The 20,303-nt window shown below is 46.1% G+C and overlaps 1 protein-coding gene across 2 annotated transcripts in view; it reads left to right on the top strand.

Annotated features, from left to right (window-relative positions):
- LOC115176039 (RNA-binding motif, single-stranded-interacting protein 3) overlaps positions 1-20,303 on the top strand; it is a 229,070-nt gene that overhangs the window by 37,191 nt on the left and 171,576 nt on the right. For both annotated transcript variants that reach the window (XM_029735777.1, XM_029735776.1), the window contains exons 2-3: positions 5,093-5,250; positions 18,260-18,318. In XM_029735777.1, the coding sequence (XP_029591637.1) occupies positions 5,093-5,250; positions 18,260-18,318 (217 nt within the window). The remainder of the gene's footprint in view (positions 1-5,092; positions 5,251-18,259; positions 18,319-20,303) is intronic.

Here is a 20,303-nt window from a genome sequence, read left to right as displayed (position 1 = left end):
CATTTGTTTTGTCTTGTTCCATACACACCTGGTTTTCATTCCCCAATCATCTACATGTATTTAGTCCTCTGTTCCCCATCATGTCTTTGTGTGTAATTGTTCGTTGTTAATGGTGTATGTTCACGCGCGATACTTTTAGAGTTTATGTTCCGTGTTGTTGGGCACTTATGTCATTTTTGTGCCTATTGTTGAACGGAATAAAAGTGCGCCTGTTTACTCTACTCTGCTCTCCTGCACCTGGCTTCGCCTCCCTTACACAGCCTTAACACATTGGCCTCATTGTGAAATCCCTGAGCGGTTTCCTTCCTCTCCGGCAACTGAGTTAGGAAGGACGCCTGTATCTTTGTAGTGACTGGGTGTATTGATACACCATCCAGTGTAATTAACCCTTCACCATGCTCAAAGAGATATTCAGTGTCTGCATTTTAAATGTTTTACCCATCTACCAATAGGTGCCCTTCTTTGTGAGGCATTGGAAAACCTCCCTAGTCTTTGTAGTTGAATCTGTGGGACCTTACAGATAGTTGTATGTGTGGAGTACAGAGATGAGGTAGTCATTCAAAAATCATGTTAAACACTATTATTGCACACAGAGTGAGTCCATGCAACTTATTATGTGACTTGGTAAGCACATTTTTACTGCTGAACTTATTTAGGCTTGCCATAACAAAGGGGTTGAATACTTATTGATTCAAGGCATTTCAGCTTTTCTACCTCCACTTTGACATTATAGGGTATTGTGTGTAGGCCAGTGATAACACAAATCTCAATTTTATCCATTTTAAATTCAGGCTGTAACACAACAAAATGTGGAAAGGGGTGTGAATACTTTCTGAAGGCACTGTAACACTGTATAAAGGCATTCACCCGGCACTTTGCACTTGCATAGTCATCCTCGCTCACTCACACTCACACACCAAAAGTGTCATAGCTCCCTCCAAGCAGTGTAGGCTGAAGGGGACTGGCGCTCTGATATTGACACCATAGCGGCAGTGTGGTTGGCCCTCTGCCAGTCCTCAGTGACTGCTGCCGTGGACCCCTATAAATCAGACCCAATTACCAGGCTACAGCACAGGCCCTTTCATCCACTCACAGGCAGACAGAGAGGGCAAACACAGGCCCCGTACCAACTACTGTAGCACAGGCCCCATACAAACCACTGTAGCATACTCCCTCCATCTATGGACCTCATATCTGCTATGTGTTCATACCACAAACATACTGGTGTGGATATGATATGTAAAGTACCGGGTGGCTGTCCATATTTACAAATTGTCTTTGTTTGGATTGCAGTAGGAGGACCAGTCCAGTATAATTTTAGTGTTTTATATCTTTATTTATTTATTTGTATTTTTACTGTAGCCTAATGTTTTTATTTTTTTTATCAAGCCTTGGTTGGAATAGCTTTTGCTTGGACTGGCAATCTGCAGTAGATTGGATTGCACACACACACACACACACACACACACACACACACACACACACACACACACACACACACACACACACACACACACACACACACACACACACACACACAAACACTCTCTACCCCTGACAGCTCTTCCCTTGCTCCAATCAGAAGAAATGCGTGCGCGGTGTACCTCGGTGTGTGTGTATATACTGTACAGCCCGCCACAGCCGTATATACGATACGATAGATTTATCATCCTCTGTTAATACACTCATAAACATTCTCCAGTGTGCCACAGTGTCGGCAGAGCCCCTTCCATGGCTAGCTCAGTAAATTGGCCCTGTGTAAACCATTCTACCCATCTGAAACGGGAAGTTTGTCTCATTTACCACCTGGTGGTTTTGAAGTGTCGTAACCATCTCCTCTTACTGAGGGCAGCCAGCAAGGCAGCAGAGATCCTCTTTGTCAAGTGCCGTATTCAACTCCCATCAGCCAGACATGTGAGGGAGATGTTTCTATATTTCCGGGGGGGCTGTTTTTTTTTGGTTGCGTCTCACAGACTGACAGGGTGAGCAGGCTGAGGGTAAATACCACTCACGGACAATCCAGAAGAGGAACAAATCTGTTTATTAAACTCGAGAGGAGAAACAGGGGAAAAAGAGAGAGGAAAAGAAGGAGTAATTGGATACACAGACCACAGACTGTCAATTACACATGCTGGTCGGTGTGCACTCACATTCTCACACACACACACACACTCACACACAGCTCCTCAGGGACCTCTAGCACCCTCTCATTTCTCATCCCGGGGCTTCTGAGAGCCTTTTCTTTTCCCTTGGATAACCCAGCACTGTAAGTAATGGGTCAAGGTTGACCCTCCATGCCTTATTGTGTAAGATTTCAACTTCTGACCTTAAAAATGCAAGCAAATCGATAGGGCGGGACACGTGAATTCCAAAGCCCAGGACATAAGCCAAGTCTGGAGTGGAGGGAGGAATGTGGCATTGCACAATATACTGGGGAGTAAAGAGACTCTTTCACGTCACCTTCAATAGGAACCAACACTGTATCGCTAGTGTGCGGCAGTGAATTTGCATGTAAATTGTGTGTCACCCAGTGAGTTTAGTGTAGAGTGGGTAATCTAAAGTACCGCAGAGGGGATGGAGGAGAGATGCACCCTAGCTCAGAGATTATTCAACACTTGGTTTTTAATCTTCATTTGGTGTGTGTCAAAACGTACAGGGACACTTTATTTTAGATGAGTTATACACATTAAAAAATACACATTCTTTGGAGGATGATTTCATGTACTGTACCTTGCTTTTAGTAGTTACAGTGATAGTTCATATGCACTTTATAAACACTTACAGTAGCCAATATGGTGTAATTCAAGACAATGAAATGACCATGGCGTCTACAACATAACATGTAAAACTATCAAAGCATCCCAGCAGTGGAGTGATAGCTGTTTTAGGCAGACTCACTCTAACGGTGTTTCCGCTGCAGTCATTTAGCTGTGGCGCTGCGCCATTGGCAAAATCATTGACGCCACAGCCCAGAAATATGGAACATGAACAAATGTTTCTGCTAAGGCTCACTTTGGAGATGATAGAACAGTCCACATTTACTTTTCCTCTGCAAACAAAACAAGTAATGAATAGAAAAATCTGTCAGAGAGGGAAACATGTATTCTGACAAACAGTCAATGCACAACAAATCTTGCAGCGGTTTTAATAGCCTTTGTTTAAAAGATGGGGATCCCAGCTTTCCATTCCTACTTTATTTATTTCTCAACTCTTAAATATCCCCGAACTGCACCATTATAACCCTGGAGTTTTTAAGAATGGCATAAGGGAAAGTAGGGCTAAATGTAACACGAGTCAATAGCAGGGCAACTTGGGGTAAACTGCCACCCTACCTCAAATTTTGGGGGAGTGACTTACATTTTTTTTGATGAGACAGATGCCATTTTTAGCAAGAGTAGTATCAACCAGCGAAAGTGTTGGAGGGAAACAATGGTGACATGAAGTGATTTCTGTGACAAGTACAGGCAGGGGGCATATTACCCTTGTTGGCAGCTTCCCCCAAGTTACCCTAACAGGTAGGCCTACATTATATTCCCTGTGTTTATGCAAGTTTTTTTGGGACTTAAAATGAATCAACAAGTTAAAAGATCACATTTGGGATATGGCTAATGATTCAGACTTTTTATTTATAGCTACTATGCTGCATCAGTTAAGCTTCAGGTGATAATGCTTACTGCTAATTGCACAGCTAATAATATGGACCATGCATAGGCTATATAGATGGTCCAATATGTTAAAACCATTTGAACAAATCATTTTGCCAATATGTTATTCTGGAGGTGGAAATGTAATTTTAGATAATCAGTATAATCATTTCCATTCATTTTGGAGTAGAATGTCTTTTAAAAAAGTCACCAGAACTGAGCTTGGCAGTCCTTCTACATAAAATGTATCCTGACCCCCAAAACAACCCCCCAGTAAATGTCCAGTCTCCTTCCTAAATGGACTGTGTACTACCACCAGGTCTTGCTTTCTCTCTCTCTCTCTCTCTCCACACAATGTGCTGTAGCTCTGCAGCGAGGAATCACATTGTTTGTACTCAATACTCTACTGAGAGAGTGGCTGGCCGTCAGTTCCAGTTAGCCCAGCATGATAATTGGCCTCCCATTGATAGACGTGGGCTCCCTTCACGCTCCAGGGGCCTCGGCTCATTGTCAGAGGAGGCGACACACTGCCCGAGCACACTCAAAACAGCATGCCATGCTTCACGGGCCGGTGCTAATGTGCGCGGCGGATACGATGAGTGGTGCGTGTGTGTTTGTTTTATCTGGGGGTAGGAGGTCTCCCATATCCCAGTGTGCAGTGTCTCTCCGGGGAGGCTATGGGGTTAACGTGGTTAACTGGAGCCGCCGGTGGCGTTTAAGCTATACTCTCTCGCTTTTCTCCTCTTTCTCCATCACTGCCCACCCCTTTCTCTCTCTTTCTCTCTTTCACCTCCCCCATCTCCAGTTCTCACTCTCTCTCTCTCACTATTCCATCCTCTCTATCTTTCTTTCTTTCTCCCCCTCGCCCGCTCTCCCTCTTTCTCGATCCCTCTGTCTCTCTTCTATGCCCACAGGGGCCCCACGTTCCCATCCCTGGAATAGAGATAGAAATGGGATGTGAGCAGGGATGCCCTGACTCTCACACCATAAATCCACACTAATGGGAACACAGCCACATGGAGAGAGACAGGGGGAGAGAGACAGGGGGAGAGAGACAGGGGGAGAGAGACAGGGGGAGAGAGAGAGAGAGAGAGAGCGAGAGAGAGAGAGAGAGAGAGAGAGAGAGAGAAGGGATTTAGTGTATAGAAGATGGGAGAGAGAAGGAAGAAATCGTGGAAATGTAGATTTGTGATGTAGATGGGGAGGTTTGTGGACACAAATGTGAAGAGCGAAAGAGTCAATAGTTCACAGGTTGTTGGTACCGTTAAAACCATCAATAACATATGAAATGTCACTCCCCCTCAAAAAATGCACTCCAACCAGCATCTCTCAACACATATTTTTTCCGTCTCCCTATCGCTCTCTCTCTCAAAGATGTGCGAGTTACTCACATTACTTATAAAAAATAGATATTTAGCCCTAACCCCTCCTCTCTTCTCTTCCTGCAGCAGCCCTATGCTCCACCCCCTCACCCCATGGCTCCGCCTAGCCCCAGCCATAACAGCTGCAGTCATGGCGGATCCGAGCAGCTGAGTAAAACTAACCTGTACATCCGAGGCCTGCCCCCGGGGACCACGGACCAGGATCTCATCAAGCTCTGCCAACCGTGAGTGTGGCACACATACACAGATGATGAGAAACGCACACCCTTGCTCGTACACACACTCACTCACTCACACAGGCACACACACCTGCTGGTACACACACACCCTCATTTAAAGCTCCACCAACAGTGAGTGTATAAAAGAAACAGACACGGGTAATCATAAAAGCTCTGCCAAGTGTGTGTCTGCTACAAAAACACCCATGCGCATGGATATACACACACACCTACACTCAGCTCAATAAAGCCCTAATAAAGCCAAGATTGGACTGCCTCCCCCAGGAACCATGGACCAGGACCTCATCAAGCTGCAACACACAGATACACACACACACAAGCCCCCCCCCCACACACACACACACAAACAGCTTTGTTCAGCTCCATTAAAATCCTCCACGTCTTCATCGATAAAAGGGTCAAGATCATTAATAAAGACACCGCAAATAGTGAAATACAGGCTAAAAGGAAAGTCTGCTGGTTACCTATCCTTTTCTTGCCCATCTTTTCAGAAATGTCCCAGTCAAATGCAGCCAATTATTTAATGATCTTATGGAATCGGAAGGTGCTGCCCAGTATTTGGTAATGCTCTCACTATGTCAGAAGTCCCGCATGTCTCGATATTGACCCATCAAAATTCCATTAGCTAGAGAGCAAGCACGATAAGAGCGCGGGTGTACTCAGCGTTTTGACATTGCATATCTCTTAGCCACATAGTCCCCCTTTGTACAATCTCACTGTAGGTCATTTCAATTTATTTTTTCAATTCAGTATGATCTTGAATTTGAGGCCGGACGTTTTTCAGAAGGGCATTGTCGGAACTTAAGTAAAGTATCCGGCAGTGAAGGTTCAAATATCATTCTGTGGTTTACTAGCTACTGTACCTCAAAACATGACAAAACATTGGACATACACCATTACTACCTCACTGTCCTCTAGTGGATGCCTCACTTCCCTTCCTCCCACACACTCTGTCCTCAGCGTTTCTCTCCCCTGTATTTTTGCCAGTCGCCTTCGTCCGTATTGTCTAAGTGCCCCCAAGGTTGCCCGAGGTCTGCTGTGCCAATGAAAATCCAATGCCAATGAAACTTTAATTAGCCAGCCACCGTTTCAGGCACAGGCGGGTAGTAACATTTTCACAAAGGTCATCTGGCGCTGCAGTCTGTGACACCCGGGTCCTCCTCCCACCTCAACCTGCTCCCCCCCACCATAATGGCATCCTCCCTTGGCCCGACGCCTTGTCCCCCGGGGCTTCATGTTAAACTGAAACCTCTGAAATGAGCTGTTGCAGTTTTCGGGAAAATGAGGAGTCCTAGGGTTTTTTTTCAACCACCTCTCAGCCGCCCGAGTTATTATCAGTATCATGGGGTTGTCTGACTCTGTGTGTGTGTGTGTGTGTGTGTGGCAGCATTTTCCTCTCAGAGATTAGTCTTGAAAACCCCACCCTAGGCAACAGTGACTAGGGTCTGGTTTCAATGACGGACTCTTTTGGCAGCTTCTCTAAGGAAGGAAAAAAATGATCCGGGGTGAGTCCTCTTCAGACAGACTACTCTCTCAGCAAATCATGATTCCAGAACGTTGCAATACGAAACCAAAGTGATTTTAGTGAAGGTAGTTAATGCAAACTAGCCTCTTGCATTTCGCACTCATTAAAAATTACCTCTGTGATATCCATTAAGAAATCTATATAATATTCAAGCAGATAAGGCACCTAAGGTAGTCCATCATATCCAATGATGACTTCCACTACTGCTTGTGGGTTCGTTGATGACTGTATAATCCGATGCGAGATGCACACTGTCTGCCACGGAAAGAGCAGACAAAGGCCTGTCCTGTTGAGGCCAGTGGTCATATGTCTTCTCTGTCACTTCGCCAGGCTACGTCCTTTTTTCCTCGGCCGACTGCACTCCTTGAGGCTGCGCCAATCTGGAGGGAGACAGAGTGTATCCCCAACTTCTTTAGCGATGTCTTCAGTTGGTCCTTTAGCCGCTTTTTCTGCCCACCTGAAGAGTGACGGCCCAGTTCTAGCTGTCTGCGCAGTATCTTTCGAGGCAGGCCATCCTCTGGCATCCAGATGGCATGGCCCGAGCCATCTAAGCTGGTGGTGTGTGAAGGACACCTCAATGCTCCTGCAGTTGGTTCTCTGTAGGATCTCTCAATGTGGCACACGGTCCTGCCAGGTCACTTTCAACTGCGTTTAAGGCATTTTATGTGAAAGGACTCTAGTTGTTTTAAGTGTCGTCTGTAGACTATCCATGTTTCACATCCATAAAGGAGTGTAGATACACACACTACCTGGTAGACTGCAACTTTGGTGTAGAGGTTCGGTGTGAAGCGGATAAGGAAGTGACGTAGATCCTCTATGCCTAAAGAGTCTGTCATTGAAACCAGACCCTAGTCACTGTTGCTTAGGGTCGGGGTTTTCGAGACAACTCCAATTATTATGTGTCCTTGTGGTGTGCTGAGACATGCCGGTTCCCGAGACAGGCTCACGGGGTCACACACACTGTGAAACAGCCCCAGCAGTCCAGACCCCGTATCTCTAAAGTAAACACAGTGCCGCCAACTGACGCATTCTTGAGAGTGTGCCATATCGTAGCTTCTGATTGGAGGTTGTTACACGCCGGCTTGAGAGATGCTTGGAAATGCCAAAGTTCTCTGAAATTGCTGAGGCCACTCCTACATGAAAATGAACTCCGCTTTATGAACGTAACGATACAGCGAGCTACAGTCTCCAACGAGTCCTAACGCTCACCTACTACAACTTCCTCTGCTACTTCAAACATAGCCAAAAGAAAAGGGAGTCAATAACAACAATGGCCACGGAGGTTCTAATTATACGCAGTTGGAAGAGCAATTAATGGGATTTGGGAGTGTGCTTAATCTATTTTATTCAATTGGCTGAATCTGTAGCGCTCCAGAACCATCAGCCTGATATATGGGCATGGAGAAGCAGCCAGAGAAGGGGGTTTGGCTGAACACCCAGAGCAAGAGAAACCTGGATGGAACAGCCATTACCGTAAGAAAAATGCCTGGACCAAGCCAGGCAGGTGGGGCACAGGGCCAAGCATAACCCACCCATGGGGTGTGTATCCAACGCTAACCCCCGAGCCCCCTTGGGCAACGGGAGACTTTATGATCCATTTCACTACCAAGCGATTGGGCAGCCCCGGGGTTTTCTTGTTGCAGTCTACCACCCAGGAGAGGTAGAGGGGCTGAACCAGCCCGCTGGTTCTTTTGAGTAAAGAGCATTTTTATACAAGGCGCTCCAGACCAGACATAGGGCCCACACCTGGAATAACAGAAGCAGTCGAGTTCACATTCTCCCTGCCAGTGGCCTAAGTCCATAACTCAAAAACGTACATTGTAAAGGACCCCAGAGCTTCCCTCCCTTCCTTCCTCCTCCCTTTTGACTTCTTTGTTTTCCCCTACCTCCTGCTTTCATCCATCCCGCCCTTCTGGATCTCTGCACCCCATTTAAGCCGCGGACCAGCTACAGCTGTGTTCTCTATCACATTGCTTTCCCTCGCCTGATCAAACGGAGAGAAACCCAAATCAAGAGCTAATCACCGCCAATTGTCCAAAAAAACTTTCCCATGTGTGGCGAGGGATGGAGGAGTGAGAGAGTGGGGAGTGAGGGGTTCGGAGCTCCACACAGCAGAGGAAGGAGGGGGGGGGGGTGACCCTGGGACCACCTGTTCCACAGAGCCTCTGCGATCCGAAGCGCCACATTATCCCTCATGACTCTCAGAGGCCCTCTGTTGACACGAACCGGCCGGCTATCAGAGCCTCCCCGATCCCACGGGCTCCTTTTCAACAAACTGCCAAAGAGATGAAGTGTGAGAAAAGACACTCCAGTCAGCCCAGCCTCGGCTCTTTCGCCTCCGTCATCGTCGCCCTACACTTTCAGTCCAGCTCCGCCTTTCCTGGCCCTTTCTCTCTCTCTCCGTCTCTCCCTCTCTCTCCTTCTCCGTCCAGTCAACCAACCCCGCCGCACGTCCTTCAGAACGGACCGAGATAGCGGCGCTTAACCTCTGAGGCAGTGAGACAACCGCAGGAATGCCCAGACCGAACTAATATGTTGTATCCTCCACAACATTGATTTGAAGAGCAGTTGCTGTGCAGTGGCTGATATGCCCCCAGGCAATCTCCTACATTATTCATCCCCCTATTACTGTATACATGGTATCGGGACAGCTCGGCTTTTCATAGGCACTCCTTCTGTTTGTCTCTTTACAGCCAGTACACCCACTCTGCTGGGAAGCGGCGGGTAGCCTAGCGGTTAAGAGAATTGGGCCAGTAACCGAAAGGTCGCTGAGTCGAATTCCAGAGAGAAATCTGCCGATGTGCCCTTGAACAAAGCACTTAACCGTAAGTCACTCTGGACAAGAGTGTCTGCTAAATGACTAAAATGTCAAATTAAAGCTCCACTCCATCCATTACAGGTGCAGCAGCCGTCAGCCTTAAGACTGATCGACGTGAGGGCAGGAAGCCGTTTCCCTCCCAGCTGCTTTGACCCTCTCCATCCCTTCCCCCTCTTTCTTGCTCTTTCCCTTTCATCTGGAATAGTGTGGAGAAAGCAGCACAGATGAGATTTGTTCATTTGTGCGTGTCAGACAGAAATGCGTGGAATGTCGGCTTGACAGGTTGTAGACGGCCGTGGACAAACAGGAGCTATTTTGGAACGCTGAAGCCTGAAAGAGAACTGTGGTACTGTGGAAAATAGCCATACACCTATTACTCATTCTATTAAACACACACACATACGTACAAACACACTGCCATTTTTCTCTCCCACTCACTCCATTAAAAGCACTCCATATCTATAGTGGAGCCACTGTAGTTGTTCACTCGCTCTTGTTCTCTCTCTCACGTCCTCTTGTTCTCTCACTCTCTCGCTCTTGTTCTCTCTCTCTCTCCCCCTCCCCCCTCTCTCTCTCTTGCTCTCTCCTTTTCGTTCTTTCTCTCCCTCCTGCCCTCCCTGTGGGTGGAGATCTCTGTGGTGAGTTCCAATCTGATGATCGGCCAGCATCTTTCACCAGCACTACCTGTCAGAAATGCATTATCCTGTGTGTGTGTGTGTGTGTGTGTGTGTGTGTGTGTGTGTGCCTTCAGAGTGTGCATTCAGAGTGTGCGTGTTATTTTTGGCCTGATACAGATCCTGGGTTGACAAGGACATCACCACTTAATCATTCTCAGGTCAGCTGCAGGTGCTAACTCAACCATGGCTGACACTGCTGTTTAACCTCTCTGGGGTATGTGGGACGCTATAGCATCCCACCCGCGGGACACAATATTCAACAGCCAGTGAAATAGCAGTGCGGCAAATTCAAAACAACAAAAATCTCATAATTCAAATTTCTCAAGCATACAACTATTATATCCCATTTTAAAGATACACTTCTCGTTAATCCAACCACATTGTCCGATTTCAAAAAGGCATAACGGCGAAAGCATAACATCAGATCATGTTAGGACAGCGCCTAGACAAGAAAAACCACACAGCCATTTTCCAAGCAAGGGGAGGTGTCACAAAAACCAGAAATACAGCTAAAATGAATCACTAACCTTTGATGATCTTCATCAGATGGCACTCATAGGACTTCATGTTACACAATACATGTATGTTTTGCTCGATAAAGTTCATATTTATATCCAAAAACCCCATTTTACATTGGCATGTAATGTTCAGAAATGTTTTGCCTCCCAAAACTTCCGGTGAATGAGCACATCAATTTACAGAAATACTCATCATAAACGTTGATAAAATATTCAACTGTTATTCAAAGAATTATAGATACACTTCTCCTTAATGCAACCGCTGTGTCAGATTTCAAAAAAGCTTTACAGCGAAAGCACACTTTGCAATAATCTGAGTACGACGCTCAGTCACAAAACCAAACCCGCCATTTTGTGGAGTCAACAAAACTCAGAAATAGCATTATAAATATTCACTTACCTTTGATGATCTTCATCGGAATGAACTCCCAGGAATCCCAGTTCCACAATAAATGTTCATTTGTTTCGATAAAGTCCATCCTTTATGTCCAAATACCTCCATTTTGTTTGTGCGTTCAGTTGAGTAATCCAAATCCACTGGGCTCGCGCAGTGAGTAGAGACGAAAAGTCAAAGATGTATATTACAGTTCGTAGAAACATGTCAAACGATGTATAGAATCAATCTTTAGGATGTTTTTATCATAAATCTTCCTTAATATTCCAACCGGACAATTCCTTTGTCTTCAAAAAAGAAAAGGAACACAGCTAACTCTCACGTGAGCGTACGCCAATGAGCTCATGTCATTTTCTCAGTCATCTGACTCCATATGCTCTTATTCTCTCCCCATTCACAGTAGAAGCCTGAAACAATGTTATAAAGACTGTTGACATCTAGTGGAAGCCTTAGGAAGTGCAAAATGACCCCACAGACACTGTATATTGGATAGGGAATCACTTGAAAAACTACAAACCTCAGATTTTCACACTTCCTGGTTGGATTTTTTCTCACGTTTTTGCCTGCCATATGAGTTCTGTTATACTCACAGGCATCATTCAAACAGTTTTAGAAACTTCAGAGTGTTTTCTATCCAAATCTACTAATAATATGCATATCTTAGCTTCTGGGACTGAGTACTCTGGGCACCTTCTTCATCCAGACGTCAAAATACTGCCCCCAACCCAAGAGAGGTTAACACTGGTGATACTCAACCATGGCCGACACTGCTGTTTTAACACTGGTGATGCTCAACCATGGCCGACACTGCTGTTTAACACTGGTGATGCTCAACCATGGCCGACACTGCTGTTTAACACTGGTGATACTCAACCATGGCCGACACTGCTGTTTAACACTGGTGATGCTCAACCATGGCCGACACTGCTGTTTAACACTGGTGATGCTCAACCATGGCTGACACTTGTCAGGCTAGCCTCAGTCAGAGCCTCTTAAAGGTGACGAAGGGCCGGATCCCGGATGAGTGGCTAATAAAATCGTAAGGATGAAATGCAACCTAAGCTTGGAGTTTTCTCCAGCCCTGGGCCAGTTGGCATGTCATCTCGTGAGTGAGCCAGCAAAGTATTGGCCTAATTCACCGGGTCACAATTTGTCAGAGGGCCGTCGTTGCCAGGGGAGCAATCATAATTCATTTCTAATGCAGAAATGTCAAGATGACATTTTGAAATAGAACTGTTGTCTTCCAGCAATGGGAATACATTCCACAGTGGGTGGGACCAGAGGGTGAGGAGGGCCAAAGAGCTTAGACCTACAGTTCACAGAAAACCATTGTATCATCTGCTTGAAGCAGGGAGAGAAGAGCTTAACCGATAACTATAACATCTTGTACAGTGGTAGTGCAGCAGCCATACTGTGGGATATCTTCAAAGGGCAGGTCTCTCTACAGTACACAAGTATAGCTCAGGAGAGTGGCTTGTGATTGATTTTGATTCAGTTCTACTTGAGTGACCAGCGGGTCTCCCCCCTGCCAGGTGTCCATCAGGATAGAGCAGGCTAGTTCAGCAGTGCACAGCACCTGCCTGTCTGTCTCTGCAGTTCACTGGGAGACTGGGCCAGCGTCCTAAATGGCACCCTGTTCCCTATATAGCTCCCTAGGCTCTGGTCAAAAGTAGTGCACTATATAGGGAAATAATGTGCAATTTGGAACACAACCTGGGTCCCCTCCCCTGCCCTTAACCCTCTGTCCTGTAGTCATAGAGGAAGCTCCCATGCTCCCAGGTCAACTGGTCCTAGTCCTTAATGGCCCACAGCACTAATAGCTGTGTGTTGACCCCTGTCTGTCAGGCTCACCTTTAGAGCTCTGAGGGGGGTCGGTTGAGCTCGCGGGTCAACCGGAACGTGGCACTAACTCAACCGGAGCGTTGCACTAAGGTATGGCGCCATCTCTCACTTTCCTGCTTTCAATCTATCCCTCTGTCTCCCACTCTCTCTCTCCCTCTATCCGTACCTGTCCAGTCAGAATATGAGTACAACAGTGACACCTGTCTCTTAAATTACCATCAAACATTGAGTAATATAAACGCAAACTCAGAGATGAACTGATACAGACGCCACACAGCCAGGGGCCCCCATCTGCCTCTGGGGTCCACAGCAGGATCACTTCTTTCAAAATCCTCCTTTCAAACTCCTCCCCAAACCTAGGGGCCCAAGGGCCTGTCAGACCCCTCTTCAGATACCCTGGGGTGTTTACACACACACACACACACACACACACACACACACACACACACACACACACAGAGGAGAGAATGTGACTGTATCCCCAAGAGGTTGTGGTTATACCATGTGGTCAGCAGAAGGAAGATAGGGAAACACAGACATGGAGCAGAAACTGCCTGGAGCTGTTTCCCACCTACCTGTCATGCCACTTCACACGTCTACTGCAGCAAACAGACATGCAGACAGCGAGGGCCTTTGGAGAGCCAGAAGGGGGACAACGCCACGCTTGGGTGGTCCGCCAGTCTCCCTCACTCCTCCTGCAAAGCTGCACCAGTGATGTGTGCTGGCTCTGGCCTGCTCTCCATGTAAGAACCACTTCACCCCAAGCGCAATGGCGGAAATGAAATATGCCTGGATCATTTCACCCAGAGAGGAAAAAGGAGATGCAGATATTCAAATGCTCCAATGTCTCATCATCAGGCCTCCACCCAAAAAGTAGAAGCTGCGGTTGAGGCTACGCATCGTACTTCAATTCCTAGAAAACTTTTGAACGAATTACATCTTTTACAGTTGCCTCAATTTGTACAATGTTCAACGACATAGAACGAAACTTGTATTTTTATTGGGCGGGTGTCCTTTTTTTAGTATCGTCATCCCTAATTCTTGATTGGATATGGCGGTAGAATGATTGCCAGAGAGAGAGAGAGAGAGAGAGAGAGAAAGCGAGAGAAAGAGGAAGGGAGAAAGAGTGAGAGGAAGAGGGGGAAAGAGACACTGGCATACCACATTTGATCATATACAGTGAGGGAAAAAAGTATTTGATCCCCTGCTGATTTTGTACGTTTGCCCACTGACAAAGAAATTATCCGTCTATAATTGTAATGGTAGGTTTATTTGAACAGTGAGAGACAGAATAACAACAACAACAAAAAAATCCAGAAAAAGGCATGTCAAAAATGTTATAAATTGATTTGCATTTTAATGAGGGAAATAAGTATTTGACCCCTCTGCAAAACATGACTTACTTGGTGGCAAAACCCTTGTTGGCAATCACAGAGGTCAGACGTTTCTTGTAGTTGGCCACCAGGTTTGCACACATCTCAGGAGGGATTTTGTCCCACTCCTCTTTGCAGATCTTCTCCAAGTCATTAAGGTTTCGAGGCTGACGTTTAGCAACTCGAACCTTCAGCTCCCTCCACAGATTTTCTATGGGATTAAGGTCTGGAGACTGGCTAGGCCACTCCAAGACCTTAATGTGCTTCTTATTGAGCCACTCCTTTGTTGCCTTGGCCGTGTGTTTTGGGTCATTGTCATGCTGGAATATCCATCCACGACCCATTTTCAATGCCCTGGCTGAGGGAAGGAGGTTCTCACCCAAGATTTGACGGTACATGGCCCCGTCCATTGTCCCTTTGATGCGGTGAAGTTGTCCTGTCCCCTTAGCAGAAAAACACCCCCAAAGCATAATGTTTCCACCTCCTTGTTTGACGGTGGGGATGGTGTTCTTGGGGTCATAGGCAGCATTCCTCCTCCTCCAAACACGGCGAGTTGAGTTGATGCCAAAGAGCTCCATTTTGGTCTCATCTGACCACAACACTTTCACCCAGTTGTCCTCTGAATCATTCAGATGTTCATTGGCAAACTTCAGACGGGCATGTATATGTGCTTTCTTGAGCAGGGGGACCTTGCGGGCGCTGCAGGATTTCAGTCCTTCACGGTGTAGTGTGTTACCAATTGTTTTCTTGGTGACTATGGTCCCAGCTGCCTTGAGATCGTTGACAAGATCCTCCCGTGTAGTTCTGGGCTGATTCCTCACCATTCTCATGATCATTGCAACCCCACGAGGTAAAGATCTTGCATGGAGCCCCAGGCCGAGGGAGATTGACAGTACTTTTGTGTTTCTTCCATTTGCGAATAATCGCACCAACTGTTGTCACCTTCTCACCAAGCTGCTTGGCGATGGTCTTGTAGCCCATTCTAGCCTTGTGTAGGTCTACAATCTTGTCCCTGACATCCTTGGAGAGCTCTTTGGTCTTGGCCATGGTGGAGAGTTTGGAATCTGATTGATTGATTGCTTCTGTGGACAGGTGTCTTTTATACAGGTAACAAGCTGAGATTAGGAGCACTCCCTTTAAGAGTGTGCTTGGAATCTGATTGATTGATTGCTTCTGTGGACAGGTGTCTTTTATACAGGTAACAAGCTGAGATTAGGAGCACTCCCTTTAAGAGTGTGCTCCTAATCTCAGCTTGTTACCTGTATAAAAGACGCCTGGGAGCCAGAAATCTTTCTGATTGAGAGGGGGTCAAATACTTTTTTCCCTCATTAAAATGCAAATCAATTTATAACATTTTTGACATGCGTTTTTCTGGATTTTTTTGTTGTTATTCTGTCTCTCACTGTTCAAATAAACCTACCATTAAAATTATAGACTGATCATTTCTTTGTCAGTGGGCAAACGTACAAAATCAGCAGGGGATCAAATACTTTTTCCCTCACTGTAATAGCACTCTCAGCTTTCCAAGAAAACATCAATTGAGACATTTATGGTCTGTTTACATATATTTCCGAAGCTGTTTATACAGAACACTGGTAGGAAACCCGTATAAACTGATTATGATTATATGACAATATTTTAGCTTGACAATAATTCTATTACACAATTTATGATATATCACATGCATTTGTTTTAAAATCAGTAGTATGCCTCTACTGCCATTCATTACAATTAGGCTGGTTTGGATGTCCTCTCTGCCCCATGGCAATATGTGTAGAATAGCAGGAAATTAGCTTTAAAAATGCCAAATTCTCTGAGCCGCTTTGCAAAATGTGTAGAATAGCAGGAGATGAGATATAAAAATGCTAATTTTTGTCTTTGCCCCATGGCAAAATTAGTAGAATTTTCCCCGAGAGGGAAAAAATACCTTCTCAGACCTTGCGGGGGCCCCCAACAACTCTGTGTTACGCCACTGGAGAGAGAGAGAGAATTGGGAGAGGGAGAGAGGAGGAGAGGGAACGAGGGAGAGAGAGAGAAAAAGAGGGAAAGAGCGAGAGGGACTGGGTGAGGACTGACTAGGACCATTAAAGACAGAGATAACGGAGACTGAGAGTGATTGAAATAGGATTAGAGGAGACAGGCTCTAGCAGAGCTACAGCATCACCAGTATTAAACCTGGGCTTCACAGGGACTGTCTCTGTCACATCAAAGTCATGCAAGAGAAGCCGCCAGCACGGTGTCCACACACACACACACACACACACACAAACACACCTTCGCATGCACAAACACATATACATGGCTCGTGCACGGCTTGTATTCCCTGTTTATTTCCAATATTCTCCATTATGGGCTAGATGCCTGATTCAACCTTTTCTTTTCATCCCACGCCTGGTGTCTTTGTAGGGTATTTTTGGATCACAGCATTGATGAACCATCTTTAACAATTAATGAGACGAGCCATGATGAGTTGTCTCCTGGTCCCAGTGGACCCAAACAAAGTTCTAATGAGAACTTTCCCCAACTCCATGCCAATCGGAGGCCTTTTTAACTGTTTCCCAGAACGAGCCGACTGTAGACACACACACACACACACACACACACACACACACACACACACACGCTCTTGCCCATTTTCGCACATACACACAACCAGACACGCAAAAAACACATGCACACATTAGTTAGTGCTACGTTAATGTTACAATTGATGTGTAACTTCATTGAGTTTCCAGTTTATGTTCAGTTTTTTTTTCATCATAATTTATTTGTCACGTGCACAGGATACAGCAGGTGTAAACGAAACAGTGAAATGCTTACTTGCAGGCTTTTTCCTCAACAGTGCAACATCAATAACAAACAAACATTGCTTTGAGTATGTCAATGCCATCAAATATATGCACCAACCCCATGTTGAATCCAATCTTTTCTATTGCTCATGGGAGACGCCCTCGAACTCCCTCGGTGATTACAAATCCCTGTTGATATTTCTTACCAGGTAAGTCAAATTACCCTGTGTCTCTCACTCCCATAAAATACAATCGACTGATTGGTATCAATGAGGCTAAGTTTCCGCCTGCAGGGCTGCGTCCCTAATGGCGCCCGGTTCCCTTAAAGGCACACTACTTTTGACCCAGGCATATTGGGAACTGGTGCCATTTGGGACGCAACACCGTCAAATTCCCCTGCGTCTCTATCCCGTCAAGACAACAGTCTGATTGGTATCCAGGAGGCTGAGTGTCAGCCTGTAGTTTTCCTCTTTGTGCTCATCAGTTCATACCTGCCACCCACCCCACCGCAGCATGCAGTAAATAGAGTCTTCAGTGTGCGTTGAGAAATGGCACAATTATCCCCCGCTGGTGAAATATGGGCCAGGAAGTTCCACACTTCCCTATGTACTGAGAGAGAAGCTCTATTTCCTACACACACACACACACACACACACACACACACACACACACACACACACACACACACACACACACACACACACGAGCTGCCTGATGCCGTCATCCTCTAGTCCACACACAGTCCATAACGATGAGTTTTTACCACATCAAGTCAAAGTGCAGTTGTTTGATTAATGGGAGAGATGAAGTGGTAGTAGATATTCCCAATGTGTTAACTTCCGCTATGTTTATTTCCCAACAGCGGTAATGGTTATCAAGAGAGCAATCGTGCCTCACTACATTTATACATTTTTAGGCCAAGTGGAGGTTAGAGAATTGAGAGAGGACAAAATAGCCTACTATAATGGTAATAGCATTACTGAATTCTAAAAATATTCCCGATGTTATGTTCTAGAACCATTCCACCTAGTAATTCTGCTTCTCTCTTCTCTTCACAGATATGGGAAAATAGTGTCAACCAAGGCCATCCTGGACAAGAACACCAACCAGTGCAAAGGTACGTCACCAAGGTAACTCAATCCCAAATGGCACCATATTCCCTAGGTAGTGCACTACTTTTGACCAGGGCACTATGTAGGGAATAGGGTGCCATTTGGGATGCACTCTGAGCCTTGTGTCTGCCACCGTCTGCGGCGCGACGATCACTCTTCAAAGCAGATGTTGTCATAGGAAGCGTTCGGAGCCAAGCCCTGGCATTAGCACAGGCCTCAGTCAAGAAAGCACCTGCATGTCGTAAATCAATGATTTAGCAGTTAGCGCTAGCTGGAGGAAGGATGGAGGTAAATGACTAGGCCCTGCGATGAAGCTCGCTCGCTGGAAGGACGTCAGAGGATTGGCAGTTGTTTTGCAACCCCTCCCTAGCTACGTCTCCGTAGACTCTTTTATCTCCTCCTCTTTCTACCGGGTCACGGAAAACAGCATTAGCCCGTGCTGTCTGTACACTCACTAGGAGTGTCACGTTGACACATCAAACTGAACTACGGAGCCGTCATATTAGCGGCAACTTTTTCTAAGCGCTTAATCAAGTACACACATCCAATTAGAAGGCTAACAGGCAAGTACGATGTAGTTAAACATTCTTTACTATCGCTCTTGTCTTACATCTCAAGCTATTCGTAGACACACTCCCCGCTTCAGCCTTAGCTGGTACAGTACTGTAAATACACTTCAGTAGTTTTCCTTTTGTTCACTCTCCTCTTAAGCCTGCTACACACTCTACACAAAACAGAGCGACGGGAGTGTCGTATACGGTCCTTTCCAGAAATTCAGCGGCAGCTCCGTTTGCGTATGGTGTGTAGACCCATTTAATGGCCAGCCGTAGAGGGGGAGAAAAAGAACGGATTAGTCCTGAGGTGTCTGGCAGCACTGTTTAAGTTCCATCAATACTTGTAATTGTTTTTTGCGGCTTTCTTACTCGGTATTGCTGCCCCCTTCAAGGTGATGCCGCCTTCCTACCCGTCCTTACCTGGATGGAACCCGCCCGCTGTGTGACGGGTCAGATGTAGAGGGAAAGGTGGTGGCAGGTAGCTTAGCGGTTAAGAGCGTTGGGCCAGTAACCAAAAGGTCACTGGTTCGAATCGCAGAGACATCTACAGTAGGTGAGAAATCTTTTGAGGTGCCCTTGAGCAAGGCACTTCACACTAATTGCTCCTGTAAGGATAAGAGCATCTGCTAAATGACTAAAATGTCAATTTGTTGCCGGTGACTCGTGTAGGCAATCAGAAGTCAGCCTGGGCCCCTTGTTAGGAGGAAGGATGGACCCATGGGTCATGGAAAACAGGAAGAGAGGATTGAGGGAGTATAAGGATACACCAGAGGTGTGAAGTAAATCGCAGGGTGTGGAGATGAAATACAGTAGAGCCTCTCTGTGTCCAGGGCACTGGCCTGGTGAGTTATGCTCTGCAGGGCCAGGCACTCTGCTTTGCACTGGCGGGTGGGGGAGACCAGTTTCCCATACCTCACCTGCCTGGAATGCAGCGCTGCCGAGATGCCAAGAGCCAAGCATAAGCATCTGTATTTTACAAGTGGAAATGATGGTCCAGCCCTGTGCACTGAGGGAGGGGAAGAGAGAGTAGGACAGAAAGAGGGGAGAGAGAGGAAGAAAGGAAGAGAGACCACAATAGCTCCAAGGCCTCATCAGAAGCCATGTGTTTCTGTATAAATGCAGATCTCTGGCTTACCCCTACCATGTAACCCATGTCTCTGATCACTATTGACAGCCAGGGCCTCATTCCTTTCATACTGATGTTGAAATACATGTGCAATATATTTCAGATTTTAGAGAGCTTGATACAGAGGGCCTGTGTGTTTTTTTTCCTTGACCCTGACCAGCATTTTATTTCTTAAACTGAAATGATTTTCTTCTAGTGAGAGACCAATGTTGTAACATACCCACACAACTTTTTTTATGATAACATCAATGTTCAGAGGTTACTCTAGTCTACTCAATCTGCTTCTAAACAGATTTTTCCTTTCAAAAGA

Source organism: Salmo trutta, chromosome 36 (assembly GCF_901001165.1).
Source record: "Salmo trutta chromosome 36, fSalTru1.1, whole genome shotgun sequence".
NCBI classification, from domain to species: domain Eukaryota; kingdom Metazoa; phylum Chordata; class Actinopteri; order Salmoniformes; family Salmonidae; genus Salmo; species Salmo trutta.
Note: the sequence above shows the minus strand (reverse complement) of the source record. Positions and strands in the feature narration are given on the sequence as shown.